Source organism: Scardinius erythrophthalmus, assembly GCF_964197995.2.
Source record: "Scardinius erythrophthalmus genome assembly, chromosome: 9".
Taxonomy (NCBI): domain Eukaryota; kingdom Metazoa; phylum Chordata; class Actinopteri; order Cypriniformes; family Leuciscidae; genus Scardinius; species Scardinius erythrophthalmus.
The window spans coordinates 13,115,997-13,143,602 of record NC_138229.1 but is presented as its reverse complement, the minus strand read 5'-3'; the positions used below and the strand labels follow the sequence as shown (position 1 = coordinate 13,143,602).

General features: G+C 39.6%; 1 protein-coding gene and 1 long non-coding RNA gene across 5 annotated transcripts; one reads left to right on the top strand and one right to left on the bottom strand.

Moving 5' to 3' along the window:
- Positions 1-5,460: 5,460 nt before the first annotated feature.
- On the top strand, positions 5,461-10,273 carry LOC308695333. Of its 3 annotated transcripts, none has more exons than XR_014030692.1 (6): positions 5,461-5,577; positions 6,079-6,146; positions 6,324-6,430; positions 6,568-6,671; positions 6,964-7,073; positions 9,600-10,265. It is a non-coding gene; the product is annotated as an uncharacterized lncRNA (long non-coding RNA). The 3 variants fall into 3 exon arrangements; XR_014030693.1 differs by having other exon boundaries at positions 5,481-5,577; positions 6,110-6,146; positions 9,600-10,044; XR_014030691.1 differs by lacking the exon at positions 6,079-6,146 and having other exon boundaries at positions 9,600-10,273.
- Positions 10,274-10,339: 66 nt separating this feature from the next.
- Positions 10,340-13,954, bottom strand: LOC308696117 (complement C1q-like protein 4). Of its 2 annotated transcripts, none has more exons than XM_081374511.1 (6): positions 13,713-13,954; positions 11,628-11,813; positions 11,421-11,483; positions 11,272-11,334; positions 11,038-11,169; positions 10,340-10,948 (listed from the first exon to the last, which is right to left on the bottom strand). In XM_081374511.1, the coding sequence occupies exons 1-6, from the start codon at positions 13,783-13,785 to the stop codon at positions 10,671-10,673; spliced, it is 795 nt and encodes a 264-aa protein (XP_081230637.1). In that variant the 5' UTR covers positions 13,786-13,954; the 3' UTR covers positions 10,340-10,670. The 2 variants fall into 2 exon arrangements, with proteins under 2 accessions (XP_081230637.1, XP_081230638.1); XM_081374512.1 differs by lacking the exon at positions 13,713-13,954 and adding an exon at positions 12,728-12,803 and having other exon boundaries at positions 10,353-10,948.
- Between the last annotated feature and the right edge of the window lie 13,652 nt (positions 13,955-27,606).

Here is a 27,606-nt window from a genome sequence, read left to right as displayed (position 1 = left end):
TTTGCATTTAAATTCAGTTAAAATACATTTAATTTTAATCACACTACACTACATTGAAAAAAAGATTGACTTTTAGTTAGGTTAATGAAAGTTTTGTGAACTTACAGAGTTTAACAACACAATGAGTTAGAACAACTTCAACTTAAACAGAAAATCTGAAATAACATTTAACCATGCATGATATATGAATATGTTGTTTAATGCGCATGCGCGAGAAATACTACGTCATTATGACGCACTACTTCACTAGAGTTTGAAAAATGCGCTACGTTTTGCGATCCGTTTGCGATGCGTGATGATACTGAAGCTAGCCAAACAAGAGAACAAAAGGAGCACCACGTTTGGATGTTTGTTGAGTAGTATGCATAGACAGTAAAAGAAATGGACACAGCGACCCCATTGGAACTCAATTGAGACAAGTGAAGCCCGTTTTCAGCGATTTCTTAGCACTTCCTTTCCTGATAGTCAGGTCCCAAAATAGATAAATAGCCCTGGATAAGATGCAGTAGGCATTTTTGAGGAAAAGTACTTCAAGTGTTGTTTCTATATGATTTTTAGGTGCTGAATCCATTTCTGCCGTATAACAAGTTGTAAACATCACTGTTTTGGCATAAACAATAAAAACAAAATGGCTGCCAAAAAAATGGCTGCATTTATTGCAGTTTAAACATTAAACATTAGAACTAAAACTATGCATTCTCAGAATATTTAAACATGTAAACGATGAAAAAGCAACATTAACATGAAAGGGATAGTTTTTAATGGCTGCTGGAATTATGCCAAGGTACACTGGGAAGCATATATCAGTGGAAATATGCAATTATGCCCAGCCCGAAGGGGGGGACTTGGAATACACATGACCCCAGGGGGCTGCATATTGAGAATCACTGGGGTGTCCAGCTGCAGGTGGAATATTTCAAACCCAGGGGTGGCAAGGTAGCTTGCCGAGGGAAAGACACATGCTCAGAGAGGCTTACAGTGGACTACACACGTGGGGGTTGCCCAGAGGGCGTGTTAGGTGTAGCCCAGCCTGCAGATCTACATATGTCTGTTAGCGAGGCGCCATGCGCTAGAGCCCAAGAGGATGCCACACTCCGGGTGGAGCAGGCCGTCACACCAAGGGGGCATGGTCGACCTTGCTGCTGGTAAGCCAAAGCAATGGCGTCCACTATCCAGTGAGACAACCTTTGCTTGGAGAGAGCCTTTCCCTTCAGCTTCCCACCATGACAGACAAAGAGCTGGTCTGAAGTCCTGAAACAATGCATCCTGTCTATGTAAGTATGGAGGGTGCGTACTGGACAGAGCAGTGCCAAGGCTGGGTCTGCGTCCTCCAAGGGCAGCGCTTGCAGGTTCACCACCTGGTCTCGAAAGGGTGTGGTGGGAACCTTGGGCACAGTCTAGCGGTAGTGATGGTAGCCACCACCGCTGGTGGTACGGTACTCAAACCTGCCTCGTCCCGTCCAGGAACCACACATGGAGGTTTCAAAGATCGGGACGAGGGTGCCATAGGGTGCCCTGTCCCTGAGAAAGCAGGTTCTTTCTCAGAGGAATTGGCCAGGGAGGTGCTGTCGCGAAGAGTACTAGTTCTTGGAACCAGGTGCGCTTGAGCCAATACGGGGCAACCAAAATTACCTGCTCCTCGTCCTCCCTGATCTTGCGCAAAGTCTACGTAAGAAGGCTCACTGGGGGAAAACGCATACTTGCAGAGGCCCTGCGGCCAGCTGTGCGCCAGTGCATCCGTGCCGAGCGTGCCCTCGGTCAGAGAATAAAACAGGTCGCAGTGGCAAGAGTCGTGGGAGGCAAACAGATCTACCTGTGCGTCCCCGAACTGATCCCAAATCAGATGAACCGACTGGGGATGGAGTCCCCATTCTCCAGCGAGAGGCCGAAACAGAGACATATCAGCTGCACGGTTCAGGTCTCCCGGGATATAAATGGCTCGAAGCGACCTCAGATGCTTCTGACTCAATATGAGGAGGTGGCAGGCAAGTTGCGACATACGGCGGGAGTGCAGACCACCTTGTCGGTTGATGTACGCTACTGTGGCGGTATTGTCTGATCGGACTAATACGTGCTGACCCCTGAGCAACGCACAGAAGCGGTGCAGGGTGAGACGTACAGCCAGCAACTCGAGGCAATTGACATGCCAAAGGCGCTGGGGTCTTGTCCAGGAGCCTGCGGCAGCATGTCCATTACACATGGCGCCCTAGCCCATTATGGAGGCATCTGTTGATACAACAACATGCCAGGAAACTCGTTCTATGGGCACTCCAGCCCATAGAAAACTGAGGTTCGTCCACGGGGTGAAGGTCTGACGGCAGTCACTGGGACTCGGAGCGTGCCGTGTTGCCATGCCCACCTCGGGACTTGATCGCGAAGCCAAAGCTGAAGCGGTCTCATATGAAGCAAGCCGAGCGACGTTACTGCGGCTGCGGATGCCATGTGCCCCAGGAGCCTCTGAAATAGTTTCAGTGGAACCGCACTCTTGCCCTCGAACTGACGAAGGCAAATTAGCAGTGACTGCGCGCACACGCTCATAAGCTGCACGCACATGGCGACCGAGTCGATTTCCATATCGAGAAAAGAGATCCTCTGCACGGAGCAGAGTTTGCTCTTCTCCCAGTTGACCCGAAGGCCCAGACAAGCTAGGTGCCGCAGCACTAGGTCCCTGTGTTCGCAAACCTGGTCTCGAGAGTGAGCTAGGATCAGCCAGTCGTCGAGAGGAACAAGGGCTGCCTCGACAACCTTTGTGAAGACGCGAAGAGACAGGGCTAGCCCGAAAGGGAGATCCGCGAACTGGTATGTCTGCCCCTCGAATTATATATATATATACTGGTATGCCTCATTTGCATATGTAAACATGACATTTCAGAAAACTTGTAATACAAAAAATTTCTGTCTCTATGTAAGTGAAAAACTGGAAAGGTTTTATGGTGATATCTATAACTTAAAATTTTTACCCTATCCACCTGTAGTGTTTTGGCTGTGAATAATGCACCTATTGTTTCAATGACAATTACAAGAAAATGGGACCCTTATTTCAATGTTATACGGTGGATCCTTATTCAGGAGACATTGAACTTTCTAAAAATGTGGTATAACAACTTTTCCTCAAAAATGCCTACAGGGTTACACAATCTTGAAGATTCGGACCTGACTATGACGCGCAGACTCAAACCGAGCAAAGCGTTACACGGACCACGTGAGCAACCCGTCTGTCTTCTAGTAGCTGTGCCAAGAGAAATCTGAATCATTCCCTTCCGAATCTTGCAGAGACGGAGAGTGTGATTAGGAGCTGTCCATGAGCTTGGAGCAGGAGAAACTTTTGCTAAGTATTCTGATTAATTATATTGTCATTTTGCCTCCACGTCTCCCCGATTGCCCGCGAGCTTCTCCTCCCGTCCATACGGTAATCTCTCTAGTGTGCGACAGAGAGTCGCGTGGTTATGACGCAATCGTTAGCCTACTTTTACAAAAACTGCTTCTACGGGGCCATAACATAAGCTACAAGATAATGGAGCATTTTATACATTGTCGTGTTTCTTTAGAAATAAAAAATGGACAAATGGAGTCTTCAAACGCCTCAGATGTAAAGTTATTCGCTGTCAAAGTGACGCCAAAATGAATGGAAGTCAATGGGATTGCTAACGCAAGTGAAGTTCTGCTACAAGATGGCGGCACCCGGTCGACTTCAACTTCCGGTCGACTTCCTTCCCGCTTGGTAGTATGAAGCTGCAGACTCGGAGCCTGCATCTACAGTCCCGCACCCAGAGTCCCGCATTCTCAGACCCCTAGTTTTTCGAGACAGCGCCTCCTATCAAATTGGATCGGATAAACATTTGAAGAACTTAAGCCGAAACGTGAGTATCGTCAATTTTATTTAGCGAATCATACTCATTCGATTTCTTTTTTAATCAAACTACTTTATAGCTCATCGATACACCAACATATGAATAGTTCATTTAATATTTGTAAAGATAGTTTGTAACAAAATTTGAGCCGTTAATGTATGTTTTTTAGCCTTTTTTCCCCGAAAATATTTTGATAGCTAACATTAGCCTAAAAATTTGATTAAAATTAGTTGACATTAAAGTAGACCAATTAAATACTTTAAGTGTGTTAATATCAAAGAATGTCATCATTAATTATTTAGATTTATCAGAATCAGATTTACCTTTTGACCTTTTTTTAATTTCCGGACCTTTTCTCCTAAAACTATAAATTGAATTAATTATTGCCAGAGTAATTATTTTACTTTATATAATTTATGTAGACTACTTAAATTAGAAATGTAAGTATTAAAATTAATCAATATTAATTTAACTATGATATGAAGTTGTTGCCAGCTATTTACAACTCATACAATTGCCTAATAATCAAATTTACTATGCCTTCACTATGTATTAACCAGTCTATGGTATTAACATGTGAGCTAGAATGTGTCATTTGGCCTTTTGTTTGGGTTCCTTTTTTTAATTTGTATTGACTGAAATGTTTTATATATTCATTTATTTATTTATATGGACAGGCCATCATTCATGGCCTATATGAGATGCAGTCATTATCCTGGCAGGAGGCTGAGGAGGTGTTCCTCCGTGGCCCTACTTATCACCTTAGGTATGCTTGTAATTTGCATTTGCAAAAAAAAAAAAAAAAAAAAAAAAAGTATTTATTATTACACAATATTTTTGACAATGGCATTCATCTTTTATTTTAGTGAAGTCGAGGAATTTGACAGAGCGATTGCAAAAATAATGAAAAAAGAAGGAACATTCGCCTACCAGAAAGTAATTATTTTACCTTATGCATTTACATTACATTTTTCATTTATTCATTTAGCAGACGCTTTTATCCAAAGCGACTTATAAATGAGGAGTTTTTTTTAATGCAATTGAAGACGAAAAGTAAAGTCACTAACACAATTCTTTCTTCCTTTGCTTTGTCCTGTTTACAGCAAGATGATGTTTAGGTGATCGTTAAATAAAGTACAGAATTGTTTATTATTGGTGTTTTGTCTATTCTTATTTGAGTTTTGCTTTGCATTCAAAATTTCAAAAAACAGGTTTTGTAATGTTAGCATGGTATAATGTTAATTAGACCATTATAGGTTGAACTGAAAGAAAAAATGGAATTTGAATAAAAAAAAATAAAAAACATTGTAGCAATATAATATCACATAATATTTTTTCAGAAGATAGTTCAATCTGTAATTGTATCCCTTCCATCAGTAATTTTCTTTCAATTACACCCACGCTCAAAAAATAACTACTGGGTCATTTGTTAGTCAGAGAACACAATGAGTTTTTTTGGCACATGCATAAAGCAGGGAACGCAAATATTTATTTGGATAACTTTAAATAAAACGAGACCGTAATATTGCATCCTATTGTTTTCAGTGGCATTTGGATAAGGGTGTTATACGATATTCCGAACAGCAGAAGGCGCTGTCTCGAAAAACGAGGGGTCTGAGAATGCGGGACTCTGGGTGCGGGACTGTAGATGCAGGCTCCGAGTCTGCAGCTTCATAATGTTGGGTTTGTTTGCAGATGAGACGTTATGCTGCAAATAATCAGTCAAGTAAGTATATCTTGATGCTTTCTTTAGTTAATTTTTTTTCACCGTAACATGTCAGTTGCTGAGTGCATTTTAATCGCAGATATTATAAACTCAATAGACTCGGGAGGTAAATTAATCATGTTTTCAATAATGTATATATGATTGCATTCTAATAATGTCTTACATTGTAATGTGAGGAAGGCGTGTGTGGTCGTGTTCGAGGAATTTGGTTGCTGATTTTTTTTAAAAAACTAAACCGACTTTTTAAATTATTTTAAACAAGCTACTAAAAATTTGCTAAATGCTGATCCAATATTGTAACACTCGAAGACGTTTATATACATTTAATACAAATAATCAATCTTATAACCACCATAAATATTTAATATATTACCCACCTCTAGAAAAAATGCTTTTAATGTGTTCAATTTCATTTTGTATTTAAAGAGTTGTTCAATTACTATTTGTTTTGGAATATGTAATATTTTTGTGTTTATCTGGATTTAAACATTCATTTTGCAGGATCAGTTCATATTTGTTATTGATTATACAGTGCAAGCGGTGTGGAATCACAGACCTGTATTGATGAGGTGATGTTACAAGATTTATCATGACAGGACAGCACATCCTGATCAAGCTAAAACACTACTTTCAAGTCACTAACTATCCCTATAGCTTTTAAATGCTTTGAATCTTTTGCATGTGCAAGTAATAAATTCCCACCTGTGCATTTACACATGCGCCTATAATCATCATATATTTTATAGGTAACAAACCAAAGGAAGAAGGCTTGCAGCATTGCTGTGTCAACCGTGGTAAATACAGGAACAGGAACGTCCTTCATGAAGATAGCTATGTGGGGCAAGCTTAAAATGTAAGAATACCTTTCTTAATTTGCATTGGTCTTGGGTTTGCATGGTTCATATATCTATATTTGTGTAATTGATAAAGTTATGCTTAATTCCCTGTAAAGTAGCAATAAAAAGGTTCTCTATTTTTAATCACTTTAAGCCCAGTGTCAGTGAAGATGGCGTAATCAGTGGAATCCTGGTGTGTGTGGGAAATAGAAGGAACCTTGCCCAGCTTTCTACTACGATGTGGCCCTGGTGACTGAGGTAATCAATCACATCACACATTCATCAACAGTTAACAGTCAAAAGTTTACATACACCTTGCAGAATAAACTGCTTCATCAGGGTAGTACTAAATAAAAATAAAACGTATACATTTTTGTGATCCCTATTATTGCTAAAATTGTTAACATTTTGCAGATACTGCAAGGTGTATATCAACTCTGAAGCGCAACTGTATATCTATCTCTTTCATTCAATTGAGCCAAATATAATAATGGACTGGATCTGTATTATAAACAAATTTTCTTTTTTTGTGTTTGTTTTTTTCCTCAAGGCATTTTTTCTGACTTTCCTGCATCTTTGAAACTTTTCCATTCACATATACTCTGGAGAGCATCTGGGACATTGACATAAACAGCACTTTCCAACAACTTAAAAAATTGGGTGACAAATAATTTTGGTTTTTGTGCTTTTGGAGTTCTTCAGTTTTTTTTTTTTGTTTTTTTTTTTCCACAAATTTAGATTCACTGTATGCTGGAGTAAGCATTTGGTCCTGTTTAATGTTGGTGCTGGTAAAGGTTTAAAGGGATACTCCACTTTAAAATGAAAATTCTGTCATCATATACTCAACCTCATGTTGTTTCAAACCTGTATGAATTTCTTTCTTCTGCTGAACAGAAAGAAAGATATTTAGAAGAATGTTAGTAACCAGACAGATTTTGGTACCATTGACTTCCATAGTAGGAAAAAAAATCAATGGTCAGTGGTACCAAAAACTGTCTGGTTACTAACATTTTTCTAAATATCTTTCTTTCTGTTCAGCAGAAGAAATAAATTCATACAGGTTTGAAACAATATGAGGGTGAGTATATGATGACAGAATTTTCATTTTAAAGTGGAGTATCCCTTTAAGAGCTAAATAACAAGGTTCGGTAACACTTTTAATTAGGTCTCATTTGTTAATATTAGTTTATTTTTTAGTCAACATGATCTAACCAAGACTAATATTATCTTACTTAGATTAATAAATGCTTAAAGTATTATTCATTCTTAGTTCATGTTAAAGCAACAACATGGAACTTTTCCTCTGCGGTCGCCCTACAGGTTGGAAGCGGAATTGTCCATTACCGCTGTCGTAAAATGATTTACGGTTACTGTATATGAAGCATGCAGGTTTTTTTCATATGGGCAATGACAATATTATTAATCTTCCCCCTTTCATAATTTATACATGTTTAGTAGACTAAACATTTTAACTCAAACATTTGCGATTTGCATGTCGATTGCAATGCTCAAATCTGAACGAGAATGATAGCGATAGCATCCTAACCATCTCAAACTACCATGTTAGTGTTTACTAGCTACCAGATTGATAATTCGCTCATCTACTAGCTGATTCATGAAGATAAATGGAGGACCAGATAGTTTCCGTAACGTAGCCAGGCAGACAACAGATTAGAAAAACTAAAGATAGTATGCAAGCAATTTACAGTTACTTACTAGTTCAAAGCATGACGGCCAAGTCAGCATCGGTCTGGTAATTCTCCTCCATAAGCTAACGCCAGCGAGCAAACGCTCGACCAATATTGATCCTCGTCCTGACTTTCAGTTTATTACTCTCCCTTTTCCTCTTCCGACTCTACTCCGACAAAACCTTGGACTTCTTACGTTTCGCTGCTGCTTCAGCCATGACGAAAACAGACGTACGAAAACAAACGCGCTGGTTGGCCACATTTGAGGAAGTGGTGGGCAAAGTGACGTATGCCGTAAAGCAGTCGAATTTTGTAGTTCTTTTTGAGCTCTGGTTACTACCCGCACCCCGAAGTTACATAGTGCCAGTAAAAGCGATACAGACCCCGTCAGGCTCTGGCAGACGTCTCATTCAACCTATTGTAAGTCGATGTACTATCACAAGGGTCTTGGAAATATATTATGAAGGTTGAAAAGTTACATGTTGTTGCTTTAAGTGTATTGTTAACTGACATTAAAGTATATTTTAAATCACATTAATTGCGTGTCATTACATTTTGTAGTGCACTTTAAGTATATTTTAAAAACACTAGAAGCAATTATGAAAGTATATATAAAGTTGTAATAAAGTACCAATTAAGTTGTTCCAAAAATCACTCTTAAAGGAGAACTCCGGTCAATTTTAACATTGAGCTAATTTTTTTTGTAAATTTGGAGTGCTGTCAATACAGAGAACAATGACAAAAATCGGTGTTGCCTTCACCATGTTATCCTCTTTTTAAAATTTGCACCCTGTTGACTTCAATGGGGCAAGTTTTAAACCTGCTTTTAGCCTCTTAACATCCTTGATGTGTCATTACAAGTGCACAGCCAATGTGAGTGATTCCTTCAGAGTGATCACGGGTGAATCTGACTGCAGTAGATGTGAAAGATATTAATAAAAGTGATGTTATTTCAGCCAGCGCACATACCTGTATTTTCTTCCTCTTTTCGGTCGAAGTCCATAGTAATCGATTGTCGAGTTCACACGCATAGGTTTAGTTACCTATGATCACGCGTGTGAACTCGACAATCGATTACTATGGCAACTTATTACATTTTATTTCAACTTAATATATGATATATTTGAAATTAATTACACTTAATGTGCATTAAGTGCGCCGAAAAGATGGCATTTAATTCACACTTAAGTGTATATATTTAAATTATATTATTGTAATTATTGTTAAATTATGTAATATTATTGTTATATTATGTAATAAGTACACTTAAGTGCACTTTTTTTTCACAAGGGAAGAGATCTGTTGGAGGAAGAGGAGGTGGTTTGTGAAAATTAATCTATTTGCATTTATGATTATGGATGTGAAGATTAAGTGTAATTGGTGCTGAATTAGTGACGACATTATTTGAGTAAAGATGTCTAATATTCTCAATGTTGTTTGGGTCTCAGATTTGTTTCCAACTATAGTTTCATACTAAATTTTTTTTTTTTCCTCTCAGGTTAAAAGCCAGGAAGGAGAGAATGAAGAAGAGGAGGAAGAGGGTGAGCATGTGGAAGGGGAAGATGGTGACAGCGTTAATGGCGATGACTCATAGGCTGTTTTAAACACCATGGATTTCAGACATTCACTCAAAATTCAGCCCTTTCAGTTCTTTTGAAAGGTTGAAGCCAGTCTTTAAAAGATTTGTCTATAGATGCCTGCACACTTATAATAACTGACACTACAATTACATCAGTTTCACTGATGTCAGTTTATTTTTAATGTAAGCATGACAGCTTTTCAGGCTTTTGAAGTCCCTTAACCTTGATGAAGACAAACATTTGTTCTCTGTAGAGGAGGCCCTCAAGCTTCCATGAAACATCTATGTTTGTATTTACCGGTCTTTTTTATATCACCCTGTTTCAGAATAATTCTACAGGAAAGTTTCAATAAAATATTAAATTAAATGTGTTGGGTTTTTTTTCTTCAGTGTTAACCTTGGCAAATATTTGATCATGTGACAATGCTGTCAGTGATTTTTAGCTTAAGTATTTAGGATGTTCTTTTAAGTTATAAAAATAAAACCTTTTTTTAATTATAATTTTTTCATTCATATCACCAATAACATGAATTTGATGTGAAGTATGAATCATATTTGACCATTAAACTGCATACTATGAGCTTTAAAAGTCTAATTTTGACTGTTTATCATTGACTTTCTGATTCTTTGATGGTGTCTGACCACCTGGGGGAAAGAATGCAAGTGAATCTTAATTCTGTGACATTTGTTTTATTTAATGAAATGTTCAGCATTTAATATGCTAGAGATATGGAAAGTACTACTCCCATTCTTAGATGGATCATATGAGTTTAGCTCATTTACTCTTCAGACTTAAGAAAGAAATATGAAGACATCCAGACATTAACATATCGTAACTAAGAAGCATAAACAATGATCTCCCTTTCGTTGTGCCTATTTGCTCTAATTTACTTGTATATAGTTCACTTACACAGGAACAATTAAGTTTCATATACCGGTAATTGTGTTTTTAATCACATCCTGCACTGGATTTTTAAGAAATTCAGGTGTTCACAAGGGGAAGATCAGAAAGCCACTGAAACTAGTGTAACTTCCTGGATCATCATAAACCCAGGTGTTATTCCAAAGTCGTGTAGAAATCTGATCACCGATCTCCAGTGTGAGAACAACACCATTGCTGCCATTACCATTGCCAACAGGCTTCCAGGCGTGCACAGAGCACTGGGTTTCACCGTTCTTCAAGAGACTGACTGCCATTGTGGTATCACCATGAGAATGAGCATAAAATCTGAAGTAATAGGCTCCTTTTATTGGTGCTGTGAAAATACCTGTAGGCACATGAACAAAGCAATCACAGAAAATGTCATCATATGTGAACACAGTATTTCTGTAATGGTATTCTTTTCACAGTCCTTACCAGTATTTGAGTCATAGGCACTTCCAACATTACTAAAGACTTTTTTGTATTCCAGAATTTTCAGATTATCAGTGGGCCCAGTGTGTCCTGTTCCAGATGCCAGAAGTCCAGCAGAGAAAGCAACTTTTTTGACTGGAAATGAGCAAATGGGCTGATGTAAAATGTGTAATCAAATAAAATGTTTAATTTAATACATTTAAATGTCTATGGGAACAAAATGTGCCTTATACTTGCCTTCAGTCTTTTTTTGGGCAGTTTCAAGCTTATTTTGTGAATCTTGTACCGAGGTTTTCAAAGCTGTACGGAATACACATTGATATGATAATGTCACAATATTTAATACATTTAAATGTCTATGGGAACAAAATGTGCCTTATACTTGCCTTCAATCTCTTTTTGGGCAGTTTCAAGCTTATATTGTGAATCTTGTACCGAGGTTTTCAAAGCTGTACGGAATACACATTAATATGATAATGTCACAATACTGCAAACCAATGAATTTATAAAGATGTGTAAGTTGTAATTTCTTTGTAAGTTCATAAATTGTAAAGTTTTTCCACAATAACATGTTCAATACAAATCCACCTTACCTTCATTCTCACTCAATACTTTGGTCAGTGTTTCTTCTAATTTTTGTATCCTTTCATCCATGTGTTTTAGCTTCTGGAGCTCAGCAATAATGTCCATACTTTTTGTCAATACATATTGTGCAATTGAGCTCCCAGCACAGAGCAGCAGTACCAGCAGCAGTCCTGCCATTGTCTGGCATGTCTCGGCTTAAAATAAATAAATAAATAAATAAATAAATAAATATTTTTTTTTTTTTTTACATCAGAGAGTAGAAGGCAGAAGTGGGTGAGGCTTCCTCCCTGCAGCATTCCAGCAAGAAAGACAGAGAGAGGGAAGAGCAAGAGATAAACGATTCTGAGGAGGAAAGAGATCTGTTGGAGGAGGAGGAGGAGGTTTGTGAAAATTAATCTATTTGCATTTATGATTATGGATGTTAAGATGAAGTTTAATTGGTGCTGAATTAGTGAGGACATGATTTGAGTAAAGATGTGTAATATTCTCAATGTTGTTTGGGTCTCTAAGGTTTGTTTCCAACTATAGTTTCATACTAAAGTTGTTTATTTTCCCTCTCAGGTTAAAAGCCAGGAAGGAGAGAATGAAGAAGAGGAGGAAGAGGGTGAGCATGTGGAAGGGGAAGATGGTTACAGTGTTAATGGCGATGACTCATAGGCTGTTTTAAAAACCATGGATTTGAGACACCCACTCAAAAGTCAGCCCTTTCAGTTCTTTTGAAACGTTGAAGCCAGTCTTTAAAGGGTAACTAAACCCCTGGTCAGAGCCTGACTCCACCCACTGACAATATTTGAAAAATGCTAGAAAAGTGGGCAGACCCCAGCGGAGATACAGGGGACGAACCGTGAGCGGAAGGGCGTGCACCTGAGAGTCCTGCTGACAGACTGTCTAAAATGGATAGTTTGCTCACAGGGTCGCAAGACGACGTAAATATGCATCTGATGAGTTTTATTGAGTTGATGTCAATAGCGCGCGCTCTCTATAGGCATATTCACATTTTGCCGCTATGTGAAAAAATCCAGCAAAATGCGCCGACGCGTTTGTCGACCCCAGAGGATTAACTTTAGCCTAACCATAAATTGTGATTAAAATATATATGATCACTCACATCAAGACGCCGCTGCGGTGGTGGAGTCCATGCAGGAGGAGCAGCGTTTGGCACTGCGTCACTGTTCAGCGCGAGCTGTGTGGAGAAGTCCATTTCCACCTCTATTGCGTTGGAAAAGCAATTCCACGTAAAATGCAGGTTTTACACTCACGGTCTTCCAGGCCAAGTGCATCCAAACACTGGCGCCTAATTTCCAAGTCTGCTGGAAAGCTATGCAGTCCAGCAGTGCTGTCGCAACCAGCAACAGTACACCTACCACTGTACTAAATACAGATAAATCTACGCTAGCTCATCCAAGGGCGTGGTGAGCTCGTACCAAGGGAGGGCGTGGTGAGCTGGAACCAGCCTACGTCACGCAGTACCGCTTTCGTCACGCAGTACCGCAACATCCAATAGGAAAATTCAACTGCAGTAGCCACCGTTCAACCTGAAGAGGGCAGCACTCAGACGTTTTTACACCATATATTGTAGAATTAAAACACTTTATACCCAAATGTCAAAAAAGTTACTCGAATCAATGAACAGCATTAATAAAGCCCCATTCTTACAGATCATTAACTAAAAAAAGTTGGTTTAGGGTTTAGTTACCCTTTAAAACAGTGATCTCAAACTCAATTCCTGGAGGGCCACAGCTCTGCACAGTTTTGCTCCAACCCTAATCAAACACACCTGATCCAGCTAATCAAGGTCTTCAGGATTACTAGAAACTTCCTTGCAGGTGTGAGTTGGAGCTGGTTGGAGCTAAACTGTGCAGAGCTGTGGCCCTCCAGGAATTGAGTTTGAGATCACGGTTTTGAAAGATTTGTCTATAGATGCCTGCACACTTATAATAACTGACACTACAATTACACCAGTTTCACTGTGTTCAGTGTTAACCTTGGCAAATATTTGATCATGTGACACCAATGAATTTATAAAGATGTGCAAGTTGTAATTTCTTTGTAAGTTTTTCCACAATGACATGTTCAATACAAATCCACCTTACCTGCACACTCACTCAATACTTTGGTCAGTGTTTCTTCTAAGTTTTGTTTCAGTATCAGCAACAGTGCTGCCATTGTCTCGCTTTTTTATTTATTTTTCAGACAAATTACTCCTGCGATTATTCCAGAAGTCTCCAAGTAGGCTACTCCTCGCTGCGGCGGACTGCAGCGCGGTGACGTCAAGTATGTGTTACCACTGTAGACGGGCTCTGGTTTATATACTGTCTATGGTTACCACGCATGCGCCATATCGCGATGATGCGCAAATTTGACAATATTTTTTAAAAACGTTAATAGGCTTGTTTGAGATGCGCCTTGCCTCGCCTGAAATGTATGCGAGAGTAGGCGGCTGCAGTGAGAGGAGTGAAAAAAGCGCAGGCAAGCCGGACAGATCTCTCTTCTCGCAGTGGATCAGACACCTGTGAGATCAAAGACTGATATCGCGGGATTCACCGGATTCACGCTCGTGCACAGTTGCTAATAAACTGGATGGAATTCAAGTTCTGTTGCTGAAAATAAATAAAATGAACAAGACACCCAAAGTACTTGTTATTTAATTCTATTCCAAATACATGTTTATCAATCATTTTTTCTTTAATACAGACATTTGTGTTTTTATTTTTTTTATAAAAATTAAATTGCATAACCAAAGAGATCGCACTGTCAGATAGTTTGGGAATATTGATTCACAGTAACATATACACATAAAACATGATATCAGAGTTTTAAAATCAAACATTTCACGGTTGTTTAAACCAATGAGCATTAAGCTGTGTCGTCAGCAAGTCGTTTCCCATCGTGCTTTTGATCAGCGCAGTCAGTGGAGAGCAACTGCGCTCGACTGCAGAATCCGACATGTACGACTTGCGATCGCGAGAGTTTTTTGACATAGCCTACGTCAGCATGACAAAAGAGCAAGGCGGACCGCACTCGGACACATTTCTAACCGGCATGCATCTCGCGCTGATCACCGGTGATCGGTTCTGCGCAGATTTTGCTCATCTCAAACAAGCCTAATGTATTAAAAAAAAACTCTAAAGTAATAATGAAAGCAGCAAAGACCAGTACTTAGTTTTAACTATGCTTGATCTAAGGTAAACTTATAAGGAATTTATATATTGTGTAATATCTGTGTAGTATTTTATTTAAAGTTTTTCACATTCTGTTGCACTTCACTGTGTAAATTACAAAATTACTGTACACATTAATGGCACCTTATATATTTCTTATTTTAATCATTCCTCTGTAATAGTTAATAATTGTTTATTTTTGTGCATTATAGGCTATTATAAATCATTTACTCCAATAAAGTAGTTTGAATGAAGTTAAACCAACTACATACAGTACATTGTCAATCTCTGTATCCTATTTTATGCATGCCAACTAAAAAAAAAAAAACTAATAACACTGATACATTTTATTTCAAAACAAAGATGATAATTGTATAAAAGAAATATGTACACATACAGATAATCACATACATATCTGTACATCAAAACACACACACACACACACACACACACACACACACACACACACACACACACACACTGTCACACACACACACACACACACACACACACACACACACACACACACACACACACACACACACACACACACACACACACACACACACACACACACACCTACACACACACACACACACACACACACACTTCAAATCTACTCAGCTTGAAATTCCCCTCCATCATTGAAAAAACAATCAACTGAGCAACAGCCCTCAACCTCCCTATCGGAATAAAATCCACGCAGGACTCCTTCTGCCATCACCTAGGGGAGACCGGGGACAGTTGCAACACTTTTTGCATTTCTCTCAATTACTCAGAGACTATTTGGACTAGACCAACCAAATTTGTATATATTAAACTTGCATCTGTCTGCTAATTACCCATACCATTTAAAGATGATTATATATGACATATGCACATATCGTTCACAGTATTTATTTGAATGGAAGAAGTCAGATGTTGCAACTGACCCCGACCCAGGAGACGGTTGCAACACAACCCAGGGACGGTTGCAGCATTTTAAAAATACCTTAAATTTCTCTAATTAATTTTAGCTTTTTGTTTCAATGAGCATATAATTCTGAAAATATGAACTGTTTTAGGCCTACTATAATAGTATAGTATTATTTATTTCAATAATATTATTGTAGCCTATAATTTATTTTAGTCATATTTATCAAATAACAGTTATTGAGTTTTTTTTTTGTTTATGTGTAGAACATTGGCCTACATATATTCAGTGTGCAGGAGTTACAAATGCTATTCAATCTCTCCATATTTCAGTGTCAGACAGGAAGAATTGGACAATTTGCAATGCAACAAACCTTTATTAAACATGCCATTTATAACTTGTTGCAACTGTCCCAAACCCCATGAGCCATGACAGAACATCATGTCCCTGCTAGACACACTGACTTTGACACACGCTAACCATGTCACTTAGAAGTCAACACAACAATAATTCAAACTAAGTAAGTTTTGATTAATTCATACAAAATGTCTGGACAGTATGACAAAAATATATCTCATGAAAAAACTACTTTCATACCTCCAAAACAAGTTTTGTTCAATAAATGCAGCAGCAAATGTTGAATATGTCTGTCTTCTTGGTGGGGGGAGGGACAAACTGTGCATGTACAGTATGAGTGTCATCACTCTAGCTTGTTTCTGATTGGAGAAAAATGACATGTTGCAACCATCCCATGTTGCAACTGTCCCTGGTCTCCCCTACATACCCAGGTGGGCAGTCCTTGTATATTGCAGTGCAGTGCAAGCACAGAGTCAACGAGCAGGGCACCCGGAACTCTTGCTTATATTGTCTGGAAAATGCTCTCCAGTTCACAACACCTAATTTGTATAAAATACAGAACAAACAATATTTAATCATTTTGAAGAAAGGCATTAACATACTAGAGTTATACAAGGAATTTCTTTTTTAAGTATTTTATACATATTTATAGGAAGATGTTAGACAAAGATATGTTTGAGTGTTATTGGCTTTGTCTGTAAAGTACCTAAGAGACTTTATAAAAACTTTAAAAAAAAAAAAAAAAAGTTTGTCAAGAAAGGCAAACTTTAGGTTGGCTTGAGAAAGCCTGAAAGTTTGAAATAGTTTTAAAAGCTTGAAGTTCAGTTTGAAGTTCAAAGTAGTTTTCAAGCTGAAAGTTTTGAAGGCAATAGGCCTACAGTCTATCAGACACAGACAGACAGATAGATAGGAATGACAGATAGGCAGATAGAGATAGATGGATAGACAGACAGTCAGATAGGAAGAACAGACAGATAGATGGATAGATTGCACAGACAGACAGACAGACAGACAGATAGATAGAAATAGATGGATGGAAAGACAGAATTTCTCAAGTAGTCTGCCCTTTACAGTACTCACAACTTAGATTTAAAGAACTTACTGTCCAGCCATACAAAGTGGGCCTCTTCTCTGAATTTGGGCTTGCTGACAACATCCCTGAAAATCTTGCATGTCAGTGAAAGCAAAATACATTGTTTAAGTCCATTACTTTTTAATTCATTTTACCACAAATTTATTTAATTAATAATAATAATAATAATAATTCGTTACATTTATATAGCGCTTTTCTAGGTACTCAAAGCGCTTTACATGGAAGGGGGTTAACATAACTTACAGTACATACAATACATTCAGGAATGTAACTTTTACAGTACGATCTGATACTGAGGAACAACATTTCTTTTGCAATACATGCAAAAATCAACTACATGACTTCATTAATTTAAGTCTTTCTGCTCTATTTGAAGACATCTTTCAAGCCTTAATTTGTTTAAAGGCGAATTAAGACTTTTACATATTTTAAGATTCGCTGAAACCCTGTCATTTTGAATGCTAACATATAGGCTTATCATAAAACATGTCATAACTTTTTTTTAAATATAAAACATTTATGACGCGCTCTATGGCATCTCTTACAATTAAAATCTGTTAAAACAAAAGCACAATGGTTAAAAAAGCATCAACAACAACAACAAAACAATACAACATACATTTTAGAGCCAGGGGAGCAATGAAAACACACATAAAATATATATGTATATAAAATGTATGTATATACAAAAGCCTCCTTAATGCAGAACAAAATTAAAGAGTACCTTTTCCTCAATAAACATAGACACCTCATACCAAAACTTTTTCACATAACTACAATGCCAGAAAATGTGGGTTCTGTTTCCAAGTGCAAAGAGCAAAAAGTGCAACTTACATGAATGTCTTAAAGCATAAATAATGCTTATTGACTTACTGCCATCTAATCCATCGCTGGAAGTGATTGAAATGAACTGCGTGTGCGCAAGTGTGTATTATAAACAGATTTTGCGCATGCGTGGTAACCATAGACAGGGGGTGGTAACACATACGTGACGTGAATACGTGACGTCACCGCGAGGGGTGTCCCGAATTCAGCTTTGAATGGCAAACGCTGTTCTTAAATACTTTGTTGTGAAAGGATGCGAAAGTTTGTGAACATTTGTACTTTGGACTGATGTTGAGAGGGTTTTGTTTATTTTAGTAGTCCATTAGGGCGAGTCAAATGTAGAATTGGGTACACTGAAATGACATTTTCAGCATAATTTGCGTTAATTGATTATGTGTGGTATGGTTGTGTGGTTCAGGCATTAACTATGTTATGGGGACAAAATGTCCCCACAAAGATGGCAATACCTGAATTCCTTGTCCTTGTGGGCAATTTTTTTTTTTTTGGTTCCTACTTATAAATCATACTAAGTGATGTTTTTGAAAATGGAAAACATGCAGAAAGTTTGTTAAGGTAGGTTTGTTTGGGGAATAGTTTGTATAGTGTATGTTATGCCTATGGAATGTAGGCTAGTGTAACCTGCGTCGCGGCGACAGTACAACCCTCACTTACAACCAGCGAAATATGCAAATGAGCGTGAAGTGCACCGCTTAAAATTTGGACCAGTGACCAGAAGACCAGAATCGCTCAAGAGACTGCGCTAACAGCAAGGGGAGAAAGAATTTGTGACAAACACTCTTTGGTTAGAAAATTCAGTATGATGTATTTAAGGAATTTTAAATAATAAAGCAGAGAAATTTAAAACATCACATCACACAGGAGGAAAAAAAAAAAAAAATATATATATATATAATGACCAGGAGAACAGCAAGGATTTGCCGTGGAACAAATAAATGTATCCTTAATATAATCCTAATTTATATTTCCTATTTAGTTTATAATTATTGTTTCTCTTTGTTATGACCTATTTAGTTTCAAGCTAATAAATTTAATTTACCCTTATTCTATTAATATATATATATCTATAATTTATTTTTTACCTATTTATTCAATTTGTTTCTAATTGGATTATTTAAGGTTAAGTAAACGTTTTAAATTCACATACAATCTTTCAAAATGATTACCCCTTTAAGAATACCCTTTTTTTTTTTTACTTCTCCAAGAAAAAAAAATAAATAAAAATAAAATCAAAATGAAATGAAATACAATAGAATTTGAAAGGAAAAAAACAGTAGAGAAAATAAAAATCACAGGTCAAATTTACTGCTTAATTAGCAGTCTCAATACAATTCAGATTCCTCTTTTTGTATACATGTATATATATGTTTATACACACTAATTCTCAGTTCCAGTTCGAATGCCGCTCTCACGAGATCCTTCTTCCGTATATGTATCTCAGATCAACACAGTTCAATTCAGTTGTGTGCACAATCATACCACTCTGTTCGTTTCTTGACTCACAAGCTCGGTCCTTCCTTATGGGCAAATGGCTCGCCAGTTCCCGCTCGCAACGGTTTTTTTTCCGATGTGAAGCAAGCAGGGACAATTCACATACAATTCTTCTTCAAAATCGTCCGGTGTCCAGGAAATGTGCAGCATCCGACTCAGAAATGACAAAAAGTAGAAAAGAAGAAGAAAAAACAAGAAAAAGGGGAAAAGGAAAGAAAGAAAAGACCCAACCAAGAGAACTCAATTCTCGGCTATGAAGGGAAAAAACTCCAAACTTTGGATATGCACTCTCTTCGTAGCGGTCAATGACACTTTCACTCGTAACGTTTGACCGATGAAACTCAATCCGCACTTTAATCTAAAAGTCTCTCTATTGTTTCTCTGATTTCACTCTTGGTTTGTTCGTTCTAATTCTCGTTTCTTTCTTTAGGATCGCACCAGCAGCTTCTGTAACTTGAACTAGCCGCTTACTGTCTCGTCAAGAGTGTTGCATCAGCCTTGCCCTGAGTCCTTCTATTAAGGCGGGGCTAACTCCCACTCGTTGAATTGAACCAATCTTTGTCTTGCTAAATTGGATAACTTTTCTAAATGAGTTTTATTATTTTATTTTAAGCATTTTCTTATTTTCACTTAGAATCTTAAACTTTATATATTTTTTTTCTTTCCCCACAGATATTAATAAAATAACTGTTTTATATATTCACAAGTGTTAGTCTTTTTTTTTTCTCTCCTCACGTCAACAGAATCTCTCTAGTGACCTGGGTTACACCCTCCCCTCCTGAATACATGCACGTCCTCGCTGCATCTGCATATTTTTTGGGTTGAGCCACAACTACAGGCACATCATCAATAGTAGAAGCATTCACCTCCTCCAAAGAAGTACTGAATGCCATACTTAGACCTTGCAACAGAGATTGAATCACTACGGTAAGTGGATTCCCTAACTGGGGATACTCAAACCTTTTTGCAGGTCTTCGCTCTCTTTGCGAACGCCTGGGAATAACTCCTTCCTCGGACTCCGGGTCATTCTCTCGTTCACTTTCATCAACTACAGCATTCATATTTATGTTCTCAACCTCACTATCAACGTCTGTTTCAACCTCCTGAGAAGGAAATTCACCTACAGACTTAGGACAGAGATCCAATCCTGGCTCTTCCCTTACCGAAACCCCTGGATCATTATGACCAGATTCCAGCTCAACATAAGGCGTTTCTACTTCTCCAGACTCAGGTAAGCTTTCCCTTACAGGTTCCTCTGAATTCTCCTCTAATAACTCACAGGTAGGTATACTCTCTCTTGCAGGTTCAACAGCAGGTAAGTCAATTGGGACTTTCTGAGGATTTCGACAAGGTAAGTGCTCGGGGCTCACCAAAACTCGGGTTTCAAAATCCAGTGTATCCCTAAATGCAGGATTAATGAATCGATCAGTGTCAGACTCGTATTCGCACTCAGATTCTGGCTCTTGTGAATCATTATCATCTGCACAGGCTCTAGTTCTGGGCCTGCGATTCCTTTGCTTAGGCTTTTTCTCATGTTGACTCGGCTGCAAAAATCCACAAGGTAACAACAAGTCACGATGTAATGTCCTGAGGGGACCACTCTGCCCAACTGGTCGGACAGTGTACACCGGTAAATCGCCCGCTCTCCTAACCACTTCTTGAATTCCTTGCTCCCACTTGTCTGCGAGCTTGTGCTTTCCTCGCAACCTAACATTGCGCACAAGAACTCTGTCACCCTCTTCCAAAGTTGAATCAACCACACGTTTATCAAACCTTCCCTTGTTGCGCTTTGCTATCTTAGCAGAATTCTTCTTAGCTATTTCATAGCTCTCTCGCAACCGTTCTTTCAAATCTTTAACGTACTGAGAGTGAGATTTAGGTGGAGATTCTGCTGGCAATCCAAAAGCTAAATCTACAGGCAACCGAGGAAGACGTCCAAACATAAGCTCATAAGGAGCATACCCTGTTGTATCATTACGCGTACAATTGTATGCATGTACCAAGGGCTTTACAAACTCCTTCCACCTAGACTTCTTCTCATTCTCTAGCGTTCCCAACATTTGGAGAAGCGTCCGGTTAAAACGCTCTACCGGGTTACCCCTGGGGTGATAAGGTGTAGTACGAATCTTGTGAATACCCGCTACATGACACAACTCTTTTATTGTACGGGATTCAAAATCAGGTCCTTGGTCACTATGTAGCTTCTCGGGAAACCCATAATGTACCAGGAAGTTTTCCCACAAACTCTTTGCGACTGTACGAGCCGTTTGATTCTGGGTCGGTACTGCTACGGCGTATTTCGTGAAATGATCCGTAATAACCAATATGTTACTGGTATTACTGCGGTCTGGCTCTAACGACAAGAAGTCCATACAGACCAACTCCAAGGGTCTACTGGTTTGAATGTTAACCAGGGGAGCGGCTCTGTCTGGAGGTCTTTTTCTACGCACGCAACGTTCACACGTCTTGATCTTCTTCTCCACGGCTTGGGACATTCTTGGCCAAAAGAATCTGGACCTAACCAAGTCTAAAGTCCTCTCAATACCTAAGTGCCCCATATCATCGTGAAGACTACGCAACACCATGTCTCTTAGTCCAACTGGCAACACTAACTGATAGTGAGAGACTCCGTTCTCTTGCTTCTTTCTATACAACACTCCGTTCTTCAACTCAAATCGACTCCATTCTCTCAACCACAATGCTAAATCAGATGGCTGACCCCTCAGGGTACCTGGCTTAGTTCCATTTCTCATCCACTCAACTATCACCTTGAGCTCTGGATCTTTCTCTTGCCATTCTGCCAATGCTGCCTTAGAGAGATTAGGGAGATCAGGTAGACCATGCTCAGCCTCGTGCTGCAACTCATTCGGCAAGGCATCAACACAATGAGTGAGGGACTCGACCAATGTAATAGAAGGGTGTGTCAAACTGAGACTTTCAGGTAAACTAATCACCTCATGTCTCTCACAAATCGCTTTCACAACATCTGCCATGAGAAAATCAGATTCGTTTCCAGGCTCCGCAAGGTGATGAAGTGCAAACTTCTCAATTCTTTCTCGTTCTTTCTGAGAGACCAAATCATCAAAAGGCTCACCATGTGGACGCCGGGAAAGACCGTCCGCATCCTGATTCTGACTCCCAGCCCTATATTGGAGCTTGAAAGTGTAGGTTGACAAACTAGACAGCCAACGGTAGCTGGTAGCATCAAGTTTCGCAGATGTTAAAACGTACGTCAAGGGATTACTGTCTGTTACAACAGTGAAGTCTGTACCATACAAATAATCACTAAACTTAGCTGTGACAGCCCACTTCAATGCAAGAAATTCCAACTTATGTGCCGGATATTTCGCCTCACTTTTTGTCAATCCCCTACTGGCGAACGCTACCACTCGCATCTGCCCTTCCTGCTCCTGGTACAATGCCGCACCCAGCCCCGTAGTACTAGCATCAGTGTGGAGCGTATACGGAAGTCTGGGGTCAGCAAAGCCCAGGACAGGAGCAGAGGTCAACTTTGAAATAACATCATCAAACGCATTCTGACATGCATCAGTCCATCGATCACCAAACTGCTCTTTCGTGTTAAAATACTCGCTCCCCTCTCGCTTCCCACTGCGGCCCCTGCGCAGTGGAGGGTACCCTACAGTGAGTCCCGTGAGAGGCTTGACCATTTTCGAGTAGTCACGCACGAACCTCCTATAGTACCCCGCAAAGCCTAAGAAAGCTCTCAACTCTTTTAAATTTGTGGGCCTCGGCCAAGTTTTTAGAGCTTCAATCTTAGCCGGGTCAGTCTTTACTCCGTCCTTTGAAACAACATGCCCCAAATACTTGACTGATGTCTGAAAGAAACGGCATTTTTCAGGCGCTAGCTTCAACCCGTACTCCTTAAGCCGGTTTAGGACCTGGACTAACCGTGACTCATGTTCTTCTAAAGTCTTTGAAAAGACAATCAAGTCATCAATGAAAACTAAGACCTGCTTCCTGTGAAGATCACCCATACACCGCTCCATTAACCTCTGGAATGTACTTGGCGCATTTGTGATTCCCTGAGGCATCCTATTGAATTCCCAGAAGCCTAGGGGACATACGAAAGCAGTCTTGCACTTATCAGCTTCATCCATTTCGATCTGGTAGAATCCAGACTTCAGATCAAGTACCGAGAACCATTTGGAACCAGTAAGCACAGAAAAGACCTCTTCTAGATTGGGCAGAGCATATGCGTCTTTGATCGTCTGGGAATTCAACTTCCGAAAGTCTATACAGAGCCGAACCGAACCATCTTTCTTTCGGACCACCACTATGGGCGAAGAAAAGGAAGACTCGGACTCGCGAATGACTCCGGCAGAAATCAATTCCTGAAGATGCTTTCGAACGGCATCGATGTCTTGAGGGTGAATTGGACGCGCTTAAAGGGTGTCTCATCTGCCAATCTAATCTGGTGCTTCACTTGACTAGTACAACCAAAGTCAAGATCATGCAAAGAGAAAACTTCAGGCATGGAATTTAGCCGGTTCGAGATTCGCTCTTTCCAATGTGAAGGCAAAGGAGAATCTCCAAAGTCAAAGGTAAGGTTGGCAGAGGTAGGTGCTGATGACTCTACTCCGCAAGAACTCTTGGTGCTCTTTTTGGTGCTCTCTATCACTTCCTCTACAGCGTAAATCTCCGCAAGTATAGCTTTAGGAGGAATTGTTATATCAGTCCGAGTGTCATTCTTAAGCAGAACTGACAGCTGAGAGGATCGTCTGGATGGCAAAGTGTGTACACAACTCGCCACCGAAAGACCGCTGAACGCTGGGGTTGAAGGCGGTTCAAGAGCTATCAATTTCTCTAAGCAAGGTTCCCGAAGCTGAACATAGCCATTCAAGACTACTGTATTTCCGGCAGGCACAACCTCAGGGATACTCCCCATCAATTTCACATGTCCTAATGGTTCACTGCTAGCTTGCCTCCTTCTCGCTTCAAGGACTTTAAGCACTGCCTGATACCCACGAAGATTTGAACAAGGATTATTCTGTTTCTCGTTGATACAGTGACCATAAAGCACATCCAAGGAGTTGGTACCTACTAGAACTTGCGACAGACTATTGAGGTCCGGAACTACCAAAGCTAAGGTAGGGATTTCAACTTCTGCACCCACGAACTCTTTCGGAAACTTCAAGACCAACTCTATGTACCCTAGATATGGAACTGCTTGTCCATTGGCTCCTTCTACCTCTAGTAGGTTTCCCAATGACTTCAACGGATGATTAGACAGGTGCGACTCGTAAAACGACTGGGGAATGGTAGTAACCTGAGATCCTGTGTCTAGGAGACAACTAATTTCTTTACCCCCAATGACAATATGCGCTGTGCACTTTACTCCTACTAACCCCTCTGGCAGGTTCTTTAAGGGTGATCTATTCTGATTACTCGCGACGGCCGCTTGTCTATAACACTTAGGGCGGTTAAAGTTACACCTCGTCTCTGTATGCCCAGCTACAGAAACGCCCCTTAGTTTAAAGACAAGGAAGAATTCCCGTGCAGAGAGTCCCACTGGGCCTGCTGCTCTCTCAGCTTACGACGCTTTTCTTCAACTCTCAAGGGGTTTGCTAGATTATCACAGGCAACAGCCAAATGACCGTTCTCTCCGCATCGGAAACAATATCCGGGACGAGGCCGATTGGCCATTGGTTGGGCCCTTCTAACATCTCGACCAGTATCTGTCTCTATCAAATTCTGAGGCGGAAAAACTCGAGGGCCAGCAGTCACACGGGAGTGATCTCTAAAATTTCTCTGAGCAACATTCTGAGCTTGCAGTTCAGCTACCTGTCGTCGTAGGTTAGCGACTTCTAAACTATCTGAATCTTCACGTTTTGCTTCTTGAGTCATGGAAACTTGCATAGCGGCTATCTGAGCGCGCAACTCTTCTACTACTTTTCTCAAAGCATCAAATTCTGTTTTCTCAGAACATCCGCTCTGGCGTTTCCGATCTGAATTTCTACCTAAAGTAGCAAGTTGAGCCTGAACTTCTGCAAGTTGCTTTCTCAGAGAATCTGTTTCAGAACTACTAGCATTTGGTGTTTCATGAGAATACACTGACACTTGCTGGGTGGCAGCTCGAGGTTTCGGGTAACCAACAGGAGTTTTTGGCAACCCAAGGTGCTTTTTCATTCTCTCTTCTTTGGAATTACGTTTGTTCTCTTCTGTTCGAATTAACACAACCAACTCAGCGAAAGTGTGTGGCTGGGTTCCGCTCTTCCCTAACTGAAGGCTGTCAATGAGACCATTATCCCAACATCCCCTCATAAACTGCTTCAAAAGACAACGATCATGATCTTTCTCCGCGATACCTCCCCTCTTAATCGTTGAACTCAGAAGAACTTGCAACCGGTGCAAGAAATCGGATGACTTTTCACCTTGGTTCTGTAAAGTGCCCATAAACTTGGCCAATAGTTCATCACCATCCTCTACGGAACCATACACTGATTCTAGCAACTCAAGGTACACCGCAGGCAAAGCTGGAGGTCGCACGTGCTTCACTACGTCTGCGGCAGGAGACAACAAGCTATCTAGGATCCTACGTACTCTTTGCAAATCGGAAATAGCCGGATCACTTAGCAGGAGTTCTACACTTACTCGCCAAGTGTCAAAGTCAGGTTCATTTGGAGGACGCGGGCACCTCCCTGAGAAATTCCTAAGACGGACTGAAGTTTGCTGTAACATCGCAGCATCAGCTGACTTCACTATGTGCTCTACTACCATCTTCTGAATACCTGGTGGGTCTACAACATTCATGGGGAAACCAGAACGAGTAGTCACTGTAACACCATCAACGGTGGTCTGTCTCTTGATTGGGTCTTTGAATTCTAAATCTCGCATTCCTACTGTTTCTGCTTTACTGGAATCATCACAGCTCACATTTCGCGCTCTCTCTGGAGTACAGTTGGTAGAGTGAACTTCCTGGAGTTCATTCAACTCCTCCTGAAACACATTTGAAAGAGGTTTCTCACTGGCCGTCTGGTTACAGACTGTAGCCAAAGCTCGTACTTGAAACATGACACTTGGATTCGAAAGACTTCCCAAAGTTATGGGTAACATTGGCGCTAAGTCCAGCATTGCAGAGCTGTGAGCATATTCTACAATGGCATGCTGGTGGAACTCAGACGTTTGATCGTCAATTATCAAATTACGTTTAACTGAGCCATACCTTTGCAAGAAAGTACTCAGCTCATCATCTGTTTCGGTCAACGTGAGACCTTTGACAAGAAGCGCATTTGCTACGTCCACACTCTCTCTCTCAATGATTTCCATTGTCACAACGCAAGATCAACGCTTCTGAGGAAAATTTGGTTACTTATTAGCTTGTTTCCTACTACTATCCTCGTTGCTAAGCAACAGTCTCCTGGCTGGCTCGCCAACTTTCTGTAACCTGCGTCGCGGCGACAGTACAACCCTCACTTACAACCAGCGAAATATGCAAATGAGCGTGAAGTGCACCGCTTAAAATTTGGACCAGTGACCAGAATCGCTCAAGAGACTGCGCTAACAGCAAGGGGAGAAAGAATTTGTGACAAACACTCTTTGGTTAGAAAATTCAGTATGATGTATTTAAGGAATTTTAAATAATAAAGCAGAGAAATTTAAAACATCACATCACACAGGAGGGAAAAAAAAAAAATATATATATATATATAATGACCAGGAGAACAGCAAGGATTTGCCGTGGAACAAATAAATGTATCCTTAATATAATCCTAATTTATATTTCCTATTTAGTTTATAATTATTGTTTCTCTTTGTTATGACCTATTTAGTTTCAAGCTAATAAATTTAATTTACCCTTATTCTATTAATATATATATATCTATAATTTATTTTTTACCTATTTATTCAATTTGTTTCTAATTGGATTATTTAAGGTTAAGTAAACGTTTTAAATTCACATACAATCTTTCAAAATGATTACCCCTTTAAGAATACCCTTTTTTTTTTTTACTTCTCCAAGAAAAAAAAATAAATAAAAATAAAATCAAAATGAAATGAAATACAATAGAATTTGAAAGGAAAAAAACAGTAGAGAAAATAAAAATCACAGGTCAAATTTACTGCTTAATTAGCAGTCTCAATACAATTCAGATTCCTCTTTTTGTATA

Bases quoted from the DNA above. Each gene is read 5' to 3' on its own strand.
- LOC308696117 (XM_081374511.1), bottom strand. From the start codon at position 13,785: ATGGCAGCACTGTTGCTGATACTGAAACAAAACTTAGAAGAAACACTG. The intron at 11,170-11,271 runs GCAAGTATAAGG...GCTCATTTCCAG, and splicing joins TGCCCAAAAAAAGACTGAAG to TCAAAAAAGTTGCTTTCTCT. The intron at 10,949-11,037 runs GTAAGGACTGTG...ATGTGCCTACAG, and splicing joins TGCCTATGACTCAAATACTG to GTATTTTCACAGCACCAATA.